Below are 23,644 nucleotides of genomic sequence, written 5' to 3' on the forward strand. Positions count from 1 at the left end.
AACGGCCACCATTTTCTCTAAAATTTTGAGTCTAAGGTTTATTTTTTAGCACCTGGCGGCTCTTTTTTTGCTTCTCATCCGTAAACTATCTGCATACTCTTTCATGTGATTCAGTTTATTTTGAAAAGTCTCAACAGGATCTTGACCTTTATTGTGAAAGGTTTATGTGGAAAACAAACAAGCGGACAGCGGAGCCACGCGATGGTTTTACCGTTATTGTTGCTAACGAAAACACGTAAAAACAGGCGCTTGTCCGTCCATAGTGTGGTTATATTAAATATAAGAGAAAGAGAGAACTTTAAGAAATTAATATAGCCACTACAGTGACCGTCAAAACGATGAAAAATATTGCTGTAAACAGTTTATTTTACGACACCACGAAACAAACGATAGCATAATAGGAAACGGTAGACGTTTTTATATCGTCATCCGATATATATCGTTATATTGAACAGCCCTAGCCTGGAGTAATATATTTCAACTGCTGGTATTATTTCAGTATTGTTTTTTATACGTTTATTGATGTTTCTAATGGATTTCACTCATATAATTATTGTACCTCTGGGTTAGGGCTGGGTATCGTCACTCATTTCTAGAATCGATTTGATTCCGATTCACAAGGTCCCGAATCGATTCGATCCACGATTTGATTTGAATCGATTCGATTCAATTTGAATCTGGGAAATTTTGCCTCAGACAGTCAGAAATATTATAATTCAGATCATGCATCAGTACATTTCTATATTTTTATATCTATAAAAAGAAATCTGACACTTGCTAGACTTTATCAAAGGTGTAAGCATCACAGCAGATACCTTTGTGTCAAAGTAGCTGAGGATAAAACACAGAAAAACATGAAGGTGATTTTCCTGGCCTGGGATTTTATAAAAATATTCTGTAGTAGATCAAAAACGAAAGAAAACCATTAATGAACATATGAACAGTACCTGATGCTGCTGACGTGAAGCAGAGCAAAGTTACAGAGGTTTTATTAGAGACACAGCTGAGCGTTTTGCAATTTTGCATAATTTTTAAAAGTTTAAATTTGTTCAGTATTGAACGGCAGAAATGAGGCTTTCTTTTCGGAAGTAAGTAAAAGGGGGGAAAAAAACAGCGGCCGACAGCGCTGTAAGAACGGTAGACTTGTGCGTAACAAGCAAGCGAATAATGCAGAAAAAAGATTTTTAGAGGGGAAACTGATCTTGAAGTACAGAGAGAGAGGGAGAGAGAGCTGTGCATGTAGTGTGATTTTATCAAGGTGGCAGCAAAACAATAAGAGGGAATTCATGACGATGTTTGTGTGAAGCGTAGTTTGCTGCTTCTTTTGCTGCTGGTTCAGTCAGTATTGTTTGGAGAGAGATAAAACCTGCAGCTTCAGAATCAGGGCAAAAATGGAGCAAACACAAAGCGCGGACCCGCCGAAACATCAGAATCAGCGAGCTGTCGGCTTTCGGCTCGTGTCCGTGTCCGTGCCGTCGGGTGAGAAAGGCGACATCTCACTGATTCTGATCCGTCGGCGGGTCCGCGCTTTGTGTTTACGTCTTTGTGCAGAATCCGTGTACCTGCTCTCATTTACTGTTTTAGCTGTTTGGTGGTTGTTGAAATTTTGTGAGGTTTAACCTGAGATTCTGGCATTTCGGGCAAAATAAATTTATATTAAAAAATCGATTCAGGATTTTAATGAATCGATATCACGTTATCCAAGCGAGAATCGATTTTAATCCTTAAATTGATAATCAAAACCCACCCCTACTCTGGGTACCCACATTGAAATGACAATATAAACTCTGCTTTCACTGACTGAAAGAAACGCAGAAATCAAAGAAAAGGTATCGGATGTCAATTCTGATTACATGGTGAACTGCAGCTTTTACTCTACAAACTGAACGTATGTTATTGTGATGTCAGCTATGTAAAAAGAGTGAACTATCTGAGTGCTGAGCTACAGTACAGATGAGAGAGCATCCAGTCTAGTCCAGTCTAGCTGAAAGCAGTCTGACTCAGTCTATTGTTCACAAATATCTCTGTCACTATGATTTGATGCGACTACAGATGATTGTGTTTTCCGTCCCTCCCTCTAATTCTCCTCCCGCTTCCCTTTTCTGCCTCACTCATCTCTCTAGTCAGGCTGTCATCTCTCAGTGTCTCTCAGTGTGACTGAGGGCTGCGTAGTGACCAACTTAGCAAGTTGCTTCAGGGTTTTACGAACTAAGAAGACTGTTGGGTTTGTGTCAGCTGCTTTCACATCCTGAAATGTTGACTCTGTTTATGATGACTCCTTGTGTCAAGGGTAATTTGAGTGAAAGTAACCAGGAGTTCAGTAGCAAGCAGCAAGTCCTCCAACTGTATGTAGCAAGTATTCATATAGACCATTTGTTGCTGCCTCCGTTGGGGTAGAGGAGTGACACCAAACCCTGAAGCTGGAGGCTGAATTTTCCTTCGAGATCATTTGTAGGTTATACTTTCTCCACTGTTTACTTTGATTTGTTTTATTAGCTTTACATATAATAATTGCTTAGTTAAACACTTATTTACCTTCGAATACCATCCCATCCATCCATCCATTCTCTTCCACTTATCCATGACAGGGTCACGGGGGGGCTGGAGCCTATCCCACCTACCATAGGGCGAGAGGCAGGGTACACCCTGGAAAGGCCGCCAGCCTGTCGCGGGGATAACACATGGAGACAGACAACCATTTGCACTCACATTCACACCTATGGGGAATTTAGAATTACCATTACTATTATAAATTATAATTACAACACCAATGCATATTTACTCTTACATCACTACACCTGGAGGATCTTCTTCTTCTCCTTTATGAGTTGCCACAGTGGTTCCATCGCACCTCTTCTGTCACACTAAGCCTCTGCATGTCCTTCTTCACTACATTCATGAATCCTTTCTGTGGTCTTCCTCTTTTTCTTCTGCCCAGCAGCTCCATATGCAACATCCTTTGTCATTTGTCCTAACAGTTAAAATAACAATCCACATAAAATACTTATAGTGTGGTTTTTCAGTGGGAGAATGTTACTAATCAGTACAAATGTACTTGAAGGAGTGAACTTGATATCATATAATATACCTCATAAGTCAGTTTAACCACTTTTTGATTCTCCCAAATCCAGAATCATCTTTTTTTTAGTTTTTTGTTCTCTGAATCAGGTGTGTTCTCACTACTGGAAACATTTCCTTTAGTTTCGGTTAGAGGCACCACATGACACTCCCTGGCTCGCTCTCAATTCTATGCTAAATATGCTAAATAATACGCTAACTCTCAAAGCTGGTTAGTTTATCATAGCACAGAGATAAGAAGCTGTGTGCTCATAGTGAGAGCGCTTTCAGTCCTCTTGACTCTGGCAAGAAGGCAAGCAAAAAGTTGTCAAAACATCAAACTATTTTCAGGTTGCTAACGGTCAGTGTTTTGTGTACATGGATACAAGGATCTGTGTTTTGTTTTATGATATACACTGAACACTCTTTTCATTCACTCTGAAGAAAAAACAGGAGCACCTTCTGCTTTAAATGATTAAAATATCGAGTATTTTACAGTAAAATTAAACTGATGAGATAGTGAAACTATATCTTGCTCATGGGCTTGGTTTAAGAAAGAATTGGAGAACACAGTGACGATCAGGCTGAAAGAAAAGAGGAAAGGATAGAGTGATCATGAAGGAAAAGGCAGAGCCTTAGGGTGACTTTTTTGACCTGTGGACTTCGACCTTTGAGTCAGTAAGAAGAGAAAAAAGAAGGATGAGAGATGACTTGCCTACTAGCCAGTCATCCCACTCATCCTCCATCGAGTGCTCTTTGTTTTCATCATCTTTGGCTTTTTTGTTTGGAGCCTCTGAAAAAATGAGCAATGAGAAACTATTTTTTCTCATCTAGCTTCAGGAAGAATGTCCAGCTCTCTACATGTATGTGTGTAATTACACTTTTATAAGCGTCTTTGTGTGGATGAGTCTCCTGCCAGAGAAATATCTTCTGCCACGCTGCACAGTACAGCCTCGTGGCTTTAATTATGATGAATTCAATCAACAGGAGTCATAAACACATTCGGTGTTTACTGTGCAACAAATAGGTTTGAAGGACTGTTTGTCCTTGTCATGCAAAGATTGAGAGTTCAGTTGTATTGTACATGATCACGCAAGTTAAAGTTTCTGTATTTACAACATGAATGTCTAAGCACTGTGCCAGTTTCACCCAAGTGAGTTCTAGCAGTAGAAATATGCAGATGCTGGCATTTGTACATGCAGCTAATTTTATGCATGTGTGTGTTTGTGTCTATGCTTCACTATGTCAGCTGTGTTGTCTACCTTTTTTTTTTTTACCCTGCAGGCAATCTTCACTCTGGAGATGTGACTTAGGTCAGATATAAAAGCTGATTTTTCTACACATGTAAAAATCAGTTGTAAAGCTTGTAACACTCATTTATTAACTAACATGCTCTTTTGTCATCTTATATATGTAGAAGAGTTAAAGCGTAATAATCTTAGAGCCAATACAAACTGGGCTTTCCCATAAAAAAGTACTGTTGGTATTTACAAAGAGAACGCAACGACAAGATTATATGCAGGAGATGGAAACTTGAAGATTTCTGCCACTGACCATGTTACATATGGATTTCTAGGAGTGTAAAATAAATAGAGGGAAAATAGTCTAATCAAATGCACAAACTGATTAACTGATGTTTCAAGCATTTGTTTTTTAGTTAATAGCAAGTGAGAAAACATTTTAATAAACTGAGAATTTATTTGAAGGCAGCTGATATTTAATTATATTCTACATGTATACTGCAGAGCTTCGTTTGCTGATTTAGTTACGTTGTGTTGTTAGCGTAATTAAGCTAAAGGTACTTTTGTTAAATACATTTTTACCAATTTAGCAAGCAACTGAATCTTGTTTCCTCACATTTCTCAAATGGTTACATGGTTTAAAGGTCATTGTTTAAGGCTATTTTTTGTTCTATGCTAAAGAATTCTAAAGAATTCATGCTCATTCATGCTTTCATCACTTCAAGACTGGATTATTGTAATTCTCTTTACTTGGGCCTACAATCTTCTCTTCTTCAGCAATTGCAGCTGGTCCAAAATGCCGCAGCACGTCTCTTGACGGGCACTAGAAAGTATGATTCTATCACCCCTGTTCTGGCCAACTTACATTGGCTTCCTATTAAATATCGAATTGATTTTAAAATTTTATTGTTTACTTATAAAATCCTAAACAATATGGCACCTGACTACCTAGCTGATCTCCTCTGTCTGTATAGCCCTAAGAGAGCACTAAGATCATCGGGCCAACTGCTCTTTGTGCAACCTAGGTCTCGGCTGAAGACCAGAGGAGACCACCGTGCCTTTGCCGTTGCCGCACCCAGGTTATGGAATACTCTTCCTCTTCATATTCGCGCATCAGATTCCATTCAGTCTTTTAAATCACGTCTAAAAACGTATTTGTTTAACCTGGCATTCAAGGCTAATTAGGGTAATTTACATCTGGCTTTGCATTTAGATTATGTAATTATTTTATATTCTATTTATTATTTATATCTGTAATTTATATTTATATTGTGATTTTTATCTGTATCATGATTTTACTGGAAAGCACTTTGGTGTACTTCGGTCTTTAAAATGTGCTATATAAATAAATTTGATTGATTGATTGAGAATTCTCTTTCAATTCTTCAGCATAGAAAACAGTAGCCTAGCGTAATCCGTATCCTAGCTTAATGAAAGAGCGTGCTATTGAATGCCTAGTGAATTAAATCTGCTATGCTTAAAATGTTTCTTAAAATTTGTCTCTCCATATTAAAGGAGTGGAATAGGATGGTAAAATGGATGATTTAACGTATTTCAGTCTTCACTCATGCTATAGGTATCTTAATTTTAAACCCACGTTGAACATTCTCTTCATTCTCAGTGATACCATCCTTTCTCTTTTTTAATCATTACCTTTTAGAGCAAACGACTTCTTAAAAGCTTCATTCACTTTTGAATGAACTCAGACTCAATGTGTCTCTGTGGGAAAATGCCCCAAGGTCCAGCACAGCTCAGCATGGCTAGTGACACTGTGTGGGAGGCCATTACTGTTATAGCTGCATGGACTATGATCGTAATTAATCTGAGGATAGCCCATTACATTTGCATGATCATATTGCCTCTCTCCACAATGAGTTTCAAAGGTTTTGTTGTGTGCTTCTTTCTCCCTGGTGTCTCTCCTCTCGACTAATTTGTGAGAGGAATATCCAATAGGACGTGTCAGCGTAATTAGCTGTGTCCTGGGGTTGTATTAGCTCACACTCTCTGCCCTGTCACAATAGTGCACAATACTTGTGTCAGAGTCATTACCATACTTTTTCATATCATCAGACATGCTTCCTGTCCCGCAGAGTAGAGATAGCCTCAAGTAATGAGCCTGAAAATTTCACCTTCAAATGCCTGTGAGGACCTAACCCCCTTCTGTCAAAATAATCTACTGGTGTGTTTGATCACTGCTGTGTATACAGAGATGCATGTGCTGGTTAAGAATAATCAAAATGTCAGGATGCACGGAGACATGGATCCCTTATTACATATAACTCATGTGTTCTTCTGATTTTAATGTGGTTAAGAATTAGCCATATAAGTGACTCTGGAATTCCATATACTTGTCTTTGTGACCACAACTGTCTTATCACATGAAACCTTTTGGGGGAAATCTTATGATCCCAAAAGTGATATTTGGGAGTCAAAACATTATTGTGTGGGGTATAAGAAGGTTTTAAAAGTTCTGCAAAGCTTTTTCACACCATGACTACAAACCTGTTAAATCCAGAACTCAATTAAATAGAACCTTTATGCTGCAGCTCCATATAGCCATACCTATTCTGGACTACCTCACAATTCCCCCCATGAAACTCAAAGTAAAGCACGAAGGAATTTTCCATGAAGGAAAAACAGGATGATGATTTCAGTTCATGCACACTGCATAGGACATGAAGGGGAAAAACAAACATACATAATGTCCTGCTCCCCATGGCCCAGTTTACAGCAGCCCATTAATGCCAACACAATTCTGTGTATTTGTGACGGCTCATCAATCTGCATCTATTTGTTTAGAACTACGCAACAGAAGCCGAGGCTCATGTTTCATGTGTAACTTGATATATATGACACACTGGCAACGATGGTGCTTCTAATGTGATATGTATTTGCATGCATGTGCCAGTCCGTGTGAGGCTATATCTGCAGCAGAGCTGCGATCGTTCCAGCCCAGTGCACTCACATGCCATATGTTTACAGGCACGCACGTGGTAGGAGGGACATCTCAGCAGTGCACATGCTATGTTTGAGTGGCTATTTTGTCTGGAGGTCAATAAGATGTGAATGCAGCTAGCGCCAAATAAGTCAACACAAACTGCCCAAGCATATTAGTCTGTGTCTGCTTTTTGGAATATAACACCCAGATGATTAATTCTGACAGCACCTACACTTGGAAGCTCATTGTGCCGGGCCAGTCTATCTCGCTGGCATTTTCATCAGAAGAGAAAGTAAACAAAATGAAGAAGGACAGATGCATGCACACTGCTAAAGTTGTTTAAGTTGCAAGGATGGGAATCCGGTTTGTTTGGACTTCTCCTGCCAGTGTCTTTACATTGAACGAATGATAGCCTATGCATGACTATGAGTCACTTGCCAAGCATGACTCTAGATACCCAACTTTGGAAATAACCTCGTAGAAAAACTAAAGTAAACTTTCCATTGTAGTACAGAGTAAATATTCAGCTCTATTTACCTGTAGTTCATTTGAATGGATGGACTCATGCTCACATTATTTAACCATATTTGTATGCATCTGAGGATAGTGCATGTGCACTCATTTTTGAAATCTTTTTTGCCATTAAAATTGCTAAGACAAATCTCAGTAAGTTTTTCTTAGTATTTTTTATTCCTCTGTGTAGTGCAGATTCAGACTTCTTCACGCTGTCTACAACCTTCACCTCTGTTGGACCTAGGGGAAAAGGTTTGCACCGTGCCACTGACACACCTGAGCATGGACAGGAATAGGAAGTGGGTGCCAGGCTTCGGAGCTGTGCTGCTGACACTCCTAAGTCACATGACTTCAGCACTTGAAGTGCCTCTTGATCGTAAGCATTGCCCTTTACACACTCTGTGATTGTAAGACTTGATGTTACGCTTGTATAATTCTTCTCAAACTAATGGAATTTCAGCGAAATACTTTCATATTGTGGGATAAAGTGAAGATATTTTACCTCATGAAAATGTAGCAATAATCTATTTCTATTCTATCTATTCTATTTCAACTTTGCATGTTTCAGCATGGTGTTTTGCAATGAGATTTTAAGGATTTCTGTTTATCTTGATATCACACAACCTGTTTGAACTGTTGAACGTCTTCATCTACTTTTCTAGCATTTATTGCACCTGCCTTTCTAAACACCCTCCCCTCAAAAAGTGTGCAGGCTCAGTCAAATGCTTAAAAGTACCTGAATCTATTTCACCTGAACCTGTTGTTTAGTCCTTGCAAAAACTAACACCTTTCCTCAATATTCTATTACTGTGGTGTGGCATGTCACGGTGGACAAAAAGCTAAAGTACTGGAAGGATGTAAGTTTCCCCAAACACTGGTGTGGTTTCTGGTGTGGAGTTTTTTAATCTTTTGGCGAATGATGTGCATGCACTTATTTCAACACTGTAAAAAGTGGTGCTTTGTAGAAGTGATGGTAAGCTGCATAGAGTGTTTCATCTATAAATGTCTTGATTGTCGCTGCTTGTTGCATGCTGCTTGTATATCCTCTGTTTGAACACATTCAGCATTATTCAACACATTCAGGTTTTGTTAGCTGTGTATCTAAATTACACTTCTTTTCGTGTTTCTTCAGTGCCACAGCCCCCTACTATAATATTACAGTCCCCAAAGGATTACATCTTTGATCCACGTGAGAACATTGTCATCCACTGTGAAGCCAAGGGGAAGCCTCATCCCAGGTGAGATAATCCCTGCAATGCCTAATGAATGATTTAGTGTCAAATTAGTAATTCAAATTGGCCTGACACATGAATAAATGTGCCATAACATCTTCTTCTGCTCCATATGTTTCCTTCATGGCTCTATACTTCTTGGTTCTAGCTTCTCCTGGACAAGAAATGGGACTCACTTTGATGTGGAAAAAGACTCTAAAGTTTTAATGAAGCCCGGTTCAGGAACTCTGGTCATTGATATCAGCAGCGAAAGGGCTGAAGCTTATGAGGGAACTTACCAATGCATAGCTAACAATGAGCATGGCACTGCCGTATCCGACAGCATTGTTATCAGGCAGTCCAGTAAGTCTTCTCTTTGTATTTAAATGCATAAGCTCCAAAAACTTGGGCTTTAAAAGTGATGACTAGTTGAGTACAAATAAATATTATCCACTCTACATTAACCTCTTGGTGTTGATGTTTGTGACTCACAGGGTCCCCCTTATGGTCAAAGGAGAGAAATGAGGCCATCATGGTGCAGAAGGGGGTCTCCCTTGTGCTGCAATGTCGACCCCCTGCTGGGCTGCCCCCTCCTGTCATCTTCTGGATGGATAATAGTGAGTCGTGTGTACATATTTGCAGACATATAAGGTGCAATGACTAAAGAATTTCACTTTCACAAACAAAAGATTGGGTCAATCCTTTCTGACCCATCTCATTTCTGAATGTAGTTGATAAAACAATCTCATGAGCTAATTGAAGCTTTTTCCATTGTTAAGTTGCTTGTCTCTCACCCTCCCAGACTTTCAGAAGCTACCACTGGATAAACGAGTGTCCCAGGCCCTGAATGGAGACTTGTACTTTTCCAATGTTCTCCCAGAAGACACCAGGAGTGACTACATTTGTTACGCTCGCTTTCCTCATACACAAACCATCCAGCAGAAACAGCCGATTTCAGTCACTGTCCTGGACAGTAAGTCAAAACTGGTTTAAATAAGCAATGGATTTCTCCTTAGAGAAGCCAAAAACTCAATTACTTAAATTAAAAAAGGACCTTTTTCTGAATTTCTCACAATATTTTCTACTGAGCCAATCTTAAATCAGCTCAGCATAGATTTCCTCATATGGTCATCTCACATGAAAAGGCAGAGCTTACAAGCACTGGGTTCTGCTTGTGGAAGCCAGATTAAGGGCATCCAATCAGAAAAACGCAGGCTTTTTAAGAGGAAGGAACTAAAACGACTTGTTTCAAATAGAAGAGGAACTGAAGGGTTTTTAAAACCATGCAAAGCATCTCAAATGGAATCCTAAACTATGACGCTATGCAGCTAGAAATAACTATGGAGCTAAAAAGGTCTGGTCTAAGCTTGCACAAGTCATTTCCAGCATTTCACATGTCAAAACTTTCAGTTTTTTATTGTAAACTGAATATTAGTATTTTCTCCTTTGTCAGACACCCTTTTACTTTACAACTTTGTTTCCTTACTTCACTCTTGCAAAACTGTCGTAGATAAATGTTAGTTTCTGTTTGTCTCCCCTGAGCTCTAAAAGGGCTTTGGTTTTATAATGTCCTTATCTCAGTCTCACTAATAATAATTGTGTAGTTATTTTTATTTTATTTTATTTATTTGTTGTTGTTGTTTTTTCAATTATGGCTTTGGGTGACACACATGCTTTGCTTTACAATGTAAACTAGGAAATGCATTGCATTTCCTAGTTTTGCATGCTTATGATTCTCTGTTATATTACAGTGGAAACAATGAATGAGACTCTGGCTGCTTTATACAATATCACTGATTTCTATAGTGGTGAGTGCTGGTTTATACCTATTCAGCCCCCTTCAGTGTGAACCTGTTTTTACTGCCCTGCATAACCATATCTGACTTACACACTCACTTACCTTTAACTTGGCCTCAATCCCCTCCTCTGTAAGTAACACTTGCCCTTCCTCAGGTTTCTCCTACTTCATTCAAATTAAACGTTAATCAATACAAACAAGATACAAAGTGTGATACAAGGCAAAATGCAACTCTATCAATTCATTGTTAATGACAGTTTGTGGCCTTTAAGTAATTATCTATAGTCACAAATTAAAATACATTATTATGTTAACATTATTTTTTACGTAACATTGTTCGTCTCCACCTTGTGAAACTTGATATGGATAATTTGCCATTTTCTGACCTTTCCTGCAAATTCTGGTCCTTTGGTATTTGAACCCTGTATCAAAACATGCTGGCACTTTTCTCTTGACCAAGGCACTGGCTTACAACTGGAGTCAGTCCAGCTGTGCATTTATATGCATGGGTTGATTACTGAAACAAATGCTCAGGTCTTTCAAAGACATTCCCTTTGCTCTGGTATTGTCTTTATGCTGTAAGTAAAGACTTTCTTTTACATTCTACTGAACCATCTCTCCTATCCACAATTTGTTTTTCATCAACACTACATTTGCCTCTTCCTTTGCCCTTTGAAAATGTAAATCATCCCTGAGGTTTCTGCTCTGTTTTGTAGGAAGAGCAGTCTTAAAGTATAATGTTTTGGTCTGTTGCTGATAAGGTCTTGTGCTCTGACCTGTTCAGGCAGCCCAGAGGGCGAGCGTCGTCCTGGTTTTATGCTGCCTCTCGGCACCACCAGTACCAAGATGGTTCTGAGAGGGCAGACTCTGGAGCTAGAATGCATCGCTGAGGGCTTGTAAGTTGGCATATGCAGTAACTACTCTAAGGGTTTATGTTTACTCAAATTAGTGCCACAGTGTCTGAAAGAGAAGAAAAACTAACTGACTGGAAGAGTTGTTTGTTGTAATCTCTTTTCTTCTGTGATAGGCCGACTCCAGATATCTCGTGGCAGAAAGAAGGAGGAGAGCTACCAAGCAACAGAATGTCCTACCACAACTTCAAGAAAACACTGAAGATTTCTGATGTGAATGAAAATGATGCTGGCAACTACCGCTGCGTAGCCACAAATAACTTGGGCACTGTACACCATACCATCAAGGTCACTGTCAAAGGTAGGCAGATCAGCTCAGGCATGTTACTGATGCCCTTAAATTTGTTTTACAGTATTACCATATTTTATTCTGAACCCCAATTTTTATTTATAAATGCATTCTAATGCACGCAGATAAATGCACATTTGAATCTTCCATTTATAGAAACAACCAGTGTCTTTTCTCCTATATTACGTTGAAAGCTAAAGAAAGATTTATAGTAATAGCTTGTCAAGAATTTCACTGAGCATGTTCAGTCTTGTTCATTATCCCCAGCGGCTCCTTTCTGGGTCAGCATTCCCAGGAACCTGATCCTCGCCCCTAATGAAACTGGCGTGTTGACTTGTCGAGTCAATGGAGAACCCAAACCAAGGATAGACTGGTTTGTCAATGGAATTCCCATAGAGAGTAAGAAAAATTAGATCACTTCTAATTTAAAGCAGACAAAATAGTAAAGTTGATTAGCTGGGGACTGAATTCTCAGTTCCAGCTCATTTTCAATTAAAGATGATGATGTAGACATCATCTTGCCCTGTGCTAGACACTCCTGAGGACCCCAACCGCAAGGTGGAAGACGACACCGTGATTCTCAGCAACGTGCAGTCAGGGTCCAGCGCTGTTTACCAGTGTAATGCTTCCAATGAATTCGGCTACCTCTTGGCGAATGCTTTTGTCAGTGTTCTTGGTGAGTTAAAACATATTTATTTCATATGAGAACTGCCCCATACAAATCTTTAGTTAGAAACAATTTGGAAAATGGCCATATTAATGAGTTTAACCAAGCATCTTCTCTTGTTTTTCCTTTAAAGCTGAACCACCAAGGGTGCTCACTCCACCTAACCAAGTGTACCAGGTCATCACCAACAACCCTGCATTACTACACTGTGCTTCCTTTGGCTCGCCTATACCAACCATCACATGGTAACTGTCAGCTCATTTGAAATATTATTAGATTTCAAAGCTAAGATGCACTGTACTGTACTTGAGCCGCCTTGGTTGCCATTTCTATGCAGGTTCAAAGACAGTCAGATCAGCATTAAGAATACTGACCCATATGTAATCCATGAGAATGGTACTCTGGAAATAAATGTAGCCCAGCCGCTAAATAGCGGAAAGTACACCTGCATTGCCACAAACAACCTTGGGCTCAAGGAGAACCATGTCTTTCTGGAGGTTAAAGGTCAGTATAGTCTAATCACAACTCAGACAGTGACATTGGTGGTTCAAATCTTCTTTGTCAGTGGGCATTAGGTTATCAGCGGTGACATAATGGTTATCCATTTTGCAGAGCCCACTCGTATCCTGAAGCAGCCAGAGTACAAGGTGGTGCAGAGAGGAATGAGCGCTGTCTTTGAGTGTAAAGTCAAGCATGACCCTTCCCTAATTCCCACCATGACCTGGCTCAAAGACAGAGGAGAGTTGCCTGATGATGAGAGGTACGGCCAACCATTGAGACTGCACTTATCCTGTTGACTCTGTAGAAATACCTGATGTTATTTCTTGTTAATACTTTCAGGTTCGAGGTGGACGCTGACAGTCTGACCATCAGAGACGTGACCGATGATGATAAGGGGACTTATACTTGCATCATGAACACCACCCTCGATCAGGACTCAGCCAGTGCCATGCTGACTGTTGTCGGTATGTTCTCAACTTAATGTATTAACGTAGTTATCATTTATCTCTAACACAGACCCAGAGTCTTTTTTTGCTTTCCTGCTTCTATTGTTTGATTTTTTCCCCCCAATTATAACCCCTTTTTGTTTCTTAATTGCACTGAAACTTTAGTTTTTACTCCTCAAGCTTTAGTTACATTCCTAAAATAACATTACCATTGAGATCTTTCTGCTGTTTCTTAAATGTCTGTCCCTAACTTCTAACCCTCTTCTTGCACTTTGCTCCTGCTTTTCGCTGTCAGAGGCGACTCCTACTCCTGCAATTGTCTACGGTAAACAATGTCCACATTGTTGCAATTTGTAGCTTCCATTAGCTTAACTCATTGTGTGTGTCCTTTGGCTACTTCCTTTCATGGTGTACATTACTTTTATACTACTTGAATTTTGGCAGTCTGCTGTCTCAAATCAAACACACAAGTAATTAAAGTTGACTTTGCAGTGTTTCACCTGCTGCTGTCATGCTAGCTACTGCATTTTATGTACTTTTGCATAGTGTAGTGCCTTTAACAATATGGAAGAGATCGTTTTAAAACACACGAACACTAAATTCTGATGACACATCGTATGTATTGTGAGGTTTTACCTGCAACACCTGAACAAATCTGGTGATGTTAGCTAACTAGCAGTGCTGTTGGGTTGGTTACAGTCAACTGCTAAAACTGTACAAAATGATACAAAATAATGCTATTTTCAAGTTAATTAAGTAATTAAAGTGTAACTATCATGGCTTAACGGATGGGCCAGTCTGAACAAAACTTTGCACAAACTTTGACACACATATAGCGCTTCTTAACATCTATTTGGTTTGTTTTTTTGTTTTTTAAAGATTTATTAAAAATCTGAGTTCTTGATTTTTTTCAGTATGTTGTATTCAGCGTATGTTGCCCGTGTACAGAACCACCCATAGGGCAGGCTTTTGCTAGTAACTTTTGATGAGCTGGTGTTGATGATATGAAGCTAGTCCTGGTGATGAAGATCACGCAGGTTTTGGTCAAAATCATTAATTAAAAATTGTTTTTTATTTGATATATGAATGCAAATGCCCTCTTTTTTTATGATATTACACAGTTTCATTTGGTCTAGTAGTTAGTTTTTAAATATATGTTTAATATTTTTTCAGTTTGTAACTTACAACAAAGTTAGCAAAAAAAAGTTCAAACTGATGTTTATACTTCTATGGCAAATGAGAGGGGGACACGCATGGGTTTTTTTACCTGCTTGGACTCACTTGTATGCAGTGTAGCACATTGCAGGCTGTAGTGTTCACAACAGCATATGACATACATCACAGAGCTTATATGCAACATACATATTTGCATAAATGAGACACATTTTGACATGTTTTACTCAATTATATAAAAATGCATTATTTTAAAAGTGCCTGTCATAAAAAATGATTAAGCTGCAAAAACTGTCACAAAAATTTGGATATAACAGTCCTAATCTTTGCCAATAATGTGCAGCGTTCGGGTATTTGACTGTGATTGACCCATTAACCTTTTGACCCTCAGGTCTGATTATTTCTGGTCAGTTTTGTCTTAACACTTGCGTGTTGTGCCATAAACTTTAAATCCCACCATACTTGCATAGAATGCATGTGAGAGTTTTAAAAGTTTTTCGTCACTGTTAATGATCGGTATATTTGCAGCCACGTTTTCAATATTTAGACCTCTCCTCAGGACTGTGCAAGTGTATACAAACTGTTGACTGACATTCGTGTTTTTTAAATAAGAAAAACGCAGTTAATGATGTAATCCAGCTAACAAATGTTGGTGTTAACCTCACTAGCTACCCATCAAAATACCTGCTGTACATTTCATTTACTGCTGTTATGTTTTTAATTGTGGAAAGGTGTTGTATAGGTGCCACATTTTATATGGAAACAGAAGCACGGTACTAAATTTCTTATTGCATTCACAGAGAAACCTGACCCTCCGACTGACCTGGAGCTGACAGACCAAACAGAGAGGAGTGTCCAGCTCACCTGGACCCCAGGAGATGAAAACAACAGTCCTATAGAGAGTATGAAATTCTCAGTGCTGGAGCAGTTTGCTTAGACTGTACTATCGGCAGACATGATTTAACCTACAGTACTTATGACCTGTACAAATGAAAACAAAGTTTCTGCTGTTAAAAACATTCGTGACATCTGAATCTTTTATCTTCTCCAGAATTTGTGATCCAGTATGAGGATCTTCTCCACCAGCCAGGAGTTTGGACAAACCTGACAGAGGTTCCTGGTACTAGCACCACAGCACAGCTGCACCTCTCTCCATACGTGTACTACTCCTTCAGAGTGCTGGCTAAAAATCGTGTCGGCTATAGTGAGCCGAGCCAGTCCTCACGTCAATATAGGACCAACCCTGCAGGTAAAAGTCACTGAAAATAGAAATATGTTAATCATCTTAACACAAAAATAAGTTCAGACTGAACCAGGATTCTTTGGTTTTCTCAGCTCCCGATGAAAACCCGTCAGGTGTTCAGGGAGTAGGAACCGAGCCAGGCAACTTGGTCATCTCCTGGACAGTGAGATGGTTTTAATTATATTTCAGATTGATTTGAGTGTTAGCCTAAATGTATTGTTTAGATGGAATATGCAAGTACTAATTAACATTACTCTCTGTGTAGCCACTCACAGGACTCCAGTCCAATGGGCCCGGTCTGGAATATAAAGTGCAGTGGAGACAGAAGGATGTTGAGAAGGAGTGGTCAGCACAGAATGTGGCCAATGTATCCCAGTGGGTTGTGTCTGGAACTCCAACCTATGTGCCCTATGAAATCAAAGTTCAAGCTTTCAACGATTATGGTGTCGGGCCTGAACCTGAAGTGGCGTTTGGATACTCTGGAGAAGACTGTAAGCGAATTATGTGGAAATACGTTTCTTTTCGGTATTAGATCAGAACTATGGAAGATAGAAAAAGATAAAGCAGACTGGGAAGTTTGAGAATGAGCATGTATTGTTTAAGGTTTTAATAACAGGGGCTGTAACCCTTGTCATTTTGTTTTATAGTATTGCTCAAGTCATAAATAAGACTAGTTATGTGACATACTATAAAACCTTACTGTGTTTACTATTACAAGACCATGATCCATCACCACAGTGTTTTCAAACTGGCTCAACTTAATATTTCATATTCTCTGTTTTGCAGTGCCTTTGTCTGCTCCAGAGAGTGTGCAGGTCATGGTTCATAACAGCACACTGGCAGAAGTACACTGGGAGCCCATATCACCGCCCTCTGTCAGAGGAAAACTACAGGGATACAAGGTATTGTCTTATGCCACATTTCCCCCTCCATCACAGAGATGTCAAAGTAGATGTCACTTATAAATACAACCAACACTATAGATACTATGAAAATAGTCCTTCTTGAGTAGTTGGGTCCCAGTTTCCCTTGAGAAGTACCTTAATTTTTTTGTGGCATAGATTCAACAAGGTGCTGGAAACATTCGTCTGCTGCCCACTTTTCAGCTGCACAACCAGCTCAAAGTATGCCAAGAACATTTTCCCTACACCACTACACCACCTCTAACAGCCTGAACCTTTTATACAAGCCAAGATGGATTCATGCTTTCATGTTGTTCACACCAAATGTTGACCTCAACATTTCAGTGTTTCAGCAGAAAACAAGATTCATCAGGGCAGGCAACATTTTTCCGATCTTCTGTTGTTTAACTTTAGTCAGACCATGTGAATTGTAGCTTCAGGATTCTGTTTTTAGCCTAGAGGCACCAAGTGTGGTCTTCTGCTGCTGTGCTTTCAGAAATGGTCTTCTGCAAACCTTGGTTGTAACAAGTGGTTATTTTTAAGTTCTTGTTGCTCTCCCACCAAAGCAAAACCAAAACAGTCTGGCTATTCTTCTTTGACCTCTAGAATCAACAGGCATTTTTTCCCCGAGAACTGCCGCTTACTGGATATTTTCTTGTTTTCCTTTTATTGCTATATGATTTTTTTTTTAATCATTTTTTTGTATATTCTAAGAAATAGTTGATCCCAGCAGATTAGCAGCATCTGGCACCAACATCCATTCTGATGCTAGGTTTGAACTTCAGCAGGTCATCTTGACCACGTCTACATGGCTAACCCTACGAAGGTGCTGGCATGTGATTGGCTGCTTATATATTTGCATTAACAAGCTGTTGAAAAGGTGTATCTAACAAAGTGACTGGTGAGTGTATGTCTGAATGAGTGTAGTATAGGAAGTAAAAAAGAAAGAAAGAAAAAAGTTACTTTGAGCTTTGAAGGAGAGCCAAAAAGCTTTTCTCTGCTTTTTTTTTACTGAGCATCACTCTGATTCTCCTGTTTTGTGTTGGGGTACCTGGTTACAACACCGCAATGATTCATTTAACTCTTGGTCTGTTTTTCTGCAGGTATACTACAGGCGAAAGCATGGTTTGCATGAGACAGAAGAGGAGACTGATCAGGAAATGCAAGTTTTGACTTTCAGTGGAAACCGAAGTGAGGGACGATTGCCAGGCCTCCAGCCTTACAGTGTCTATAGTCTCTCTATCAGAGTCCTTAATAACAAAGGAGAAGGGCCTTCTAGCCAAAGCAAGACATTTGAGACACCTGAGGGAGGTGTGTATGTCTTTCGGTCCAAAGAAGAATAAAAAAAAACTTGTACTGTAATAGGATGCCAAGTTCCTCCATATTTTAAATGGATGACCACACTTTGAATGTTGCTATACTACAATATCTTAAATGTACATATTAATACAAAATATATATTTTACCTGCTGCTAGTAGCACTGTTGGTACTAGTAAGACAGCCTACCAAATACAAGGGCACACAGAGCCAACATCCAATTAAAGCCTTAACAGTCATACAGGTTCATGTACTCCTTAGCCACTATTATATGCCCTTCAAATATAAAATATTTGTATCCTACAAATGCTCATGTAGCCAACAGACTCAGACTTAATTCTGGTTTTGTTTTCAGTCCCAGGGCCTCCTTCTTTTCTCAATGTAATCAACCCTGGTTTGGACTCTCTCACTCTGGAATGGGGCCCACCAATTAACAACAATGGACGTCTCACTGGATACATTCTGAAATACCAACCAGGTAGGATTTGCAATCACCTTCAGCTTTGTGTATCGCCACAGTATTATACAGCATTTGTGCTTTTTCCTTTCAACTTTCATCTTTGCATTTTCCAATTGTTGGCTGTTTCTTGCCGTGTCTGCAGTCAACAATACCAGCGAACTGGGACCAGTCCAGTTCATGACCTTTCTAGCCAACGAGACCACCATTACTCTGAGTAACCTGAACTCCAGCATGCTCTACAAGTTTTACTTAAGCGCAAAGACGAACAAGGGCTCTGGCCCCATCATCACAGAGGAGGCTTTCACAGTCATGCATACAAGTGAGTCCTGTGTCCAAGAACTTGAAGTTTAAGCATTTAACTTAAGGTGAACCAAATAAAAGCTCAATAGGAAGAAAACGTTTTAAAGCAGCCTAACGGTAGCCACAGTGCAGTGACAGATGTCAGGAATTCTGTAAAAATGACAACCCTGAGGAGGTTCTGTCTCTTTCTCTTTCTCTCTTCCTTGAAGCTCGTACTCGGCCCACTGTAGAGGCAGGCAAAGGTAACCCAAGTTTGCCACTGGAAGTATCTGCATGCTAATTGCATTAATAGATATTAGAAACGAAAACAGCCCTAGCATAGATGTCATGTTTATTGTACTTTTCCCCTGCATGTTAAGGTAATCCAATAATTGTGAGAAACCATGCTTGTGTCCTGTTCTGTAAGAATAGGTCGTTTTTACACGGTAACACGGTGTGAAATATAGGATTTCTATGTTGTAAAATGATATTTTCTTTCATCTTTTAGTATGTCTCTTCTTTAAATGAGCATGGTTTCAACAGATTCCTTTTGCATGATGGTTTGAATTCCAGCGCTAACATTTATGCTATAAACTGACTGTTTTTATAAACAAAGTAGAAATGTATTTGCTGCAGAGTTGCTAATTTTTCTTTGTGTAGATACAGAGCTGGATCAGGTGCTTCATTTTAGCTTTCAGTATTAAGAAGTGTTGCCACGTTTTAACTCTCCGTGTCAGTAGTGTATGCTCTTTGTTGTGATGCTTATGTATTTTGTCTCACTCTTTTCCGTGTTCTTTCAGGCCCCACAGAGCCCCCTCACCCAACTTCCCCCATCACTCAGTCTCTGCATTCCCCGTTTCACAAGGGTACAAGCACTCCCTGTGTCCCTTACTCCCTCCCCCACTATCTCCCCATGAACTCAGTCCTGCAGAAATGATCCATCTTAGTAATTTTAGCTTAGCGACTTTACTCAAATGTCATTTCGTGATGGTAATGAACTAGCTTACCACTGATACAATTTTTGTCATTTTGCCTCTGTACACCATTACAGTGGATTTTAAATCAAACAATCAAGATGTTATTGAAATGCAGTTTTAATTTATGGGGTTTAACAAAAGTATTGTAATTACTGTTTAGGAATAACTGCAATTTTTATACAGAGTCCCCCATTTTCAGAGGCTCAACATTAATTAGATAACATCTAACATCTCATTAAATAAGACCATTACTTTAATGCTTAATGATGACAATCCTTTGCAGTCAATAACTGCCTGAAGTCTGCAATTAGTGGACGTCACCAAATGCTGTGCTTCCTCCTTTATGATGCTTTGCAGCCCCCTTCACTTGCTGCTTGTATTTGGGTCCTCCTGAAATCAGATTTGTTTTCAGTAACTGATAAACATGCTGTGCTGGGTTGAGATCAGGGGCCGACTTAGTCATCGATTTCTTGCCCCTGAGAAAGTCTTTAGCTTCAGTGAAATGTCTTACTGGCTTTTCAGACTACTGATGGCCTCCTTTATTTGCATCGACATGCCTTTGGTCCGCATACTGAGAGCTCCAGTGAAGAGATAGCAAATGCAAGTTCAGCAATTTGGCACCTAAGTCCAGATTTTTCATCAGCTAAATTTCTCATAGAATAATGAGCAAAACGGGTCTCACATGGCAATGAAACTGCTTATGAGTCAATTGTGTCTCAGCTGTAATTCCTAAACAGTTAATATAATATTGAAATTTTGAACTTTAATCATATCTTGAATGATTGGTTTAATATCCACTGTGGTGGTGTACAGAGGCAAAACTGCCACAAGGTCACAAAAAAGTAATTAAAAAAAAAAAAAGCTCAGAAAATATTGCTAGTAATATTAACCACCTGATTGGTGTTTTATTGAGATGGACATTTTTGTAGCAGCTAACCTGACCTGTTGTTAATAATGTAACAGGAGCTTAGAACTGCACAGCGTTGTTACTTATTTTGTAATTCTTTTCTTAATTTTATTTTGTAACGTTAAAGCTACAGTACTTTGTAGACTTTTAACTTTAAGTTTCCAAAGATAAATGTTCACTTTATATATTGAGCCAAAACGTAACAACAGTGGCCTTTTTTAAAGCTTGCCTGTGGTCCACTTTACAATGTGTGGTGGAAAAAACTATCAAAGACACCAGCTGTTTAATACACGCTGGCAAATTGTTCTGGAGATGTTCATAGATGTAAACATTGATATAATTTTACTTATTTTACTGGATTTATTCTAGATTAATGTAATTTAGTAAGTTGAAAATGTAGGTGTCTTTAAAAAATTTGTACTTTTTATGTTTTAAATTTGCAAAAAACACATTTTCTCTCTCTTTTCGGTGCCCAGCGCCTCCTGTGGGTCGTGCTTTTGGCACAGTTAACACTTCTGTATCAGAGGACAGTGCAGTGATCAGTTGGGAATACTTTGGACACCATAAGAATGTATATGTGGAGTATATTGTTGAGAACAGTAAGGCTTTCTCTTGTATTTCAAAGCATCAGTGCATGTCTTGACTTGCTTACAACTGACTAGATCTGATCCATATTTAACTTTCAAAATTAGCATTTATCCCAGTATCAGATTCCTGAATCTAATTCCTCTCCACTGCCTCGATTCCAGGTAAAGAGGAGTGGAAAAAGGAGTTTGCAAACGGTTCACACTCACATACAATAAAAGGTTTAAAGCCGGGAACTTCCTATAGGGTGAAAGTGATAGCTAAAGATGCAGCCGACCCGACAGTCCACAGCACAGACGAAATGTTGGTTACGGTGCCAGGTGAGGCAGCATGCCTCAACATAGATGGTTTTTGTTTTCAGTGCCTGCCTCATCTTATTTTTTTTTCCTTCGTCATCAGATTTAGTTTGTTACACTCAGACATGAATGTACGGTAGTTAGTTAGCGTACAAGCATGTCAGGAGTTGCCATCAGTAGCCTCTGGTCTAATGCATGTCATTTAAAGTTGTGCCCATTATTACCTTTGTAACTCTTTTAATTTTGTTGTGTTAGTGCCTACATGCATCGAGGATCAGAACTGCTGAAATAAAAAATTAACAAAGACAGAAACACGTGACTCTGTAAAACAAAATAATACCCCCCACACCCATATTTCTTTACCCTTTTCCAGGCACTTTTAGCTTCTTCATCTTGCAAATGAGTGATTATCCAGTTTAATCGAACACCTCATTTTTCCAGTAATCTTCACCAACATAAAAAATTAGACCTCTACAGTGCACACTTTGCACACAACAACAGCAACCTAGTTTCAATACTAAAAAAACAATGTTATCGAAAAACAGAAATAATTTAGTCTGGCTAAATAAATAGGAAAATGGAAAGGTAAGTATATATGAAATTAATACAATTGAAAGTGTATAGAAGCAGAAAATTTATAGAAAAGTAAATACGTACAAAAGTAAACACATCTTTCTGTGATCCACAAGGTCTCTGCTTGTGGATTATATGGTCACGCTGTCTGACAACCACCCATCAACAGAAAAAAAAAATCACAGACCAAACAATATTGTTGCAAGAGCATGTATCAATGCATTAATATTGTGTGTATTTTTGTTTTGCATTCTTTTTCATGCATTAAAGACAATTTCGATAAGGAGAGATCATTTGGAAGAACTGAATGTGATTTACTGAGATACAGAATTCAATTGAGCTACTTGGTGATTAGACTCTGATGACCTGTCATAGCAGGACAGAATCTCAGCGGTGATAAGAATTAGGACAAGACCCACCGTAGTGTAAATGCTGGTGGTGGTGAAGATGAAGATGAAGGCTTGGATGAGACGGATTGCACGAAAGCAGATTGAAAGAAGAGTGCTGAGATTTGAAGTACGCAAAATAGTGGCCAGTTGGCTCTGTTCTGTGGGGTGGGGAAAGAAAATGATTGGTCTAGAGTAACGATGTCAGCGTTGTCAGTTTGACACCGTGGGAAATTGGAAGTGATGTAAAGAATAGGCTAGCAGTTTGAGCACTGATAACAGCAGTGATTACAGATCTTCCTTATTGAACATCACCATAAGCGTCATAATAATTTATTTAGAGTCATTTATTTATTCCCCAATTATAAATATTTTTTATTAAAATTTTGGCTGTTTTGGTCCTCCATATATTTCGTCATATTAACCCATTTCACAGTTCCATCCTGTGTTTACAGCTTCTGTTAATCTCAGTGTTGCTCAGCATGAAGAGGACAGTTTCACTGTTATAGGAGCCTAGAAGTAAATTTTGAGCTGACACTTAATGTTTATTTTATTTCTGTGAACTTCTCCCCACCCCTTTTTCTTTCTTTCTTTCCTCTTTCTTTCTTTCTCCAGCTGTAGCCAGCCGGCAGGTAGACATCGCTACCCAGGGCTGGTTTATTGGACTGATGTGTGCCATTGCTCTCCTCATCTTGGTGCTTCTAATAGTGTGTTTCATCAAGAGAAACAAGGGTGGCAAATATCCAGGTAAACCACACATTATCTATGTGCATTATGAGTCCAAGCTTGTAGTCGGGGATGGGCGGAAATTTAAATTAATTGCTGTTGAAACTGACAGTGAAAGAAAAAGAAGACGCTCACCAAGACCCAGAGATCCAACCCATGAAGGAGGATGATGGGACATTTGGAGAGTACAGGTGAGAGACGTTCTTCAGTCAGAGAAGCATGGTTAAAATAGGACCAGAGCAGAGAG

General features: G+C 39.1%; 1 protein-coding gene across 13 annotated transcripts in view; it reads left to right on the forward strand.

The window, feature by feature from the left end:
- The window catches only part of nrcama (neuronal cell adhesion molecule a), a 64,680-nt gene that overhangs the window by 36,337 nt on the left and 4,699 nt on the right, over positions 1-23,644 (forward strand). For 2 of the 13 annotated variants that reach the window (XM_063501263.1, XM_063501266.1), the window contains 30 exons: positions 7,940-8,125; positions 8,589-8,606; positions 8,882-8,987; positions 9,130-9,323; positions 9,455-9,577; positions 9,763-9,933; positions 10,712-10,768; positions 11,543-11,654; positions 11,786-11,970; positions 12,226-12,357; positions 12,491-12,634; positions 12,759-12,870; positions 12,963-13,129; positions 13,238-13,385; positions 13,466-13,590; positions 13,868-13,897; positions 15,546-15,647; positions 15,797-15,994; positions 16,081-16,151; positions 16,254-16,479; positions 16,775-16,890; positions 17,994-18,201; positions 18,564-18,686; positions 18,811-18,987; positions 19,178-19,210; positions 19,748-19,813; positions 21,308-21,430; positions 21,581-21,736; positions 23,287-23,418; positions 23,510-23,588. In XM_063501263.1, the coding sequence (XP_063357333.1) occupies positions 8,032-8,125; positions 8,589-8,606; positions 8,882-8,987; positions 9,130-9,323; positions 9,455-9,577; positions 9,763-9,933; positions 10,712-10,768; positions 11,543-11,654; positions 11,786-11,970; positions 12,226-12,357; positions 12,491-12,634; positions 12,759-12,870; positions 12,963-13,129; positions 13,238-13,385; positions 13,466-13,590; positions 13,868-13,897; positions 15,546-15,647; positions 15,797-15,994; positions 16,081-16,151; positions 16,254-16,479; positions 16,775-16,890; positions 17,994-18,201; positions 18,564-18,686; positions 18,811-18,987; positions 19,178-19,210; positions 19,748-19,813; positions 21,308-21,430; positions 21,581-21,736; positions 23,287-23,418; positions 23,510-23,588 (3,728 nt within the window). In that variant the 5' untranslated portion in view covers positions 7,940-8,031. The remainder of the gene's footprint in view (positions 1-7,939; positions 8,126-8,588; positions 8,607-8,881; positions 8,988-9,129; positions 9,324-9,454; positions 9,578-9,762; positions 9,934-10,711; positions 10,769-11,542; positions 11,655-11,785; positions 11,971-12,225; positions 12,358-12,490; positions 12,635-12,758; positions 12,871-12,962; positions 13,130-13,237; positions 13,386-13,465; positions 13,591-13,867; positions 13,898-15,545; positions 15,648-15,796; positions 15,995-16,080; positions 16,152-16,253; positions 16,480-16,774; positions 16,891-17,993; positions 18,202-18,563; positions 18,687-18,810; positions 18,988-19,177; positions 19,211-19,747; positions 19,814-21,307; positions 21,431-21,580; positions 21,737-23,286; positions 23,419-23,509; positions 23,589-23,644) is intronic. The other 11 variants (XM_063501265.1, XM_063501267.1, XM_063501271.1 and 8 more) reach the window with 10 other exon arrangements.

This window comes from Pelmatolapia mariae, linkage group LG17 (genome assembly GCF_036321145.2).
Source record: "Pelmatolapia mariae isolate MD_Pm_ZW linkage group LG17, Pm_UMD_F_2, whole genome shotgun sequence".
NCBI lineage: Eukaryota > Metazoa > Chordata > Actinopteri > Cichliformes > Cichlidae > Pelmatolapia > Pelmatolapia mariae.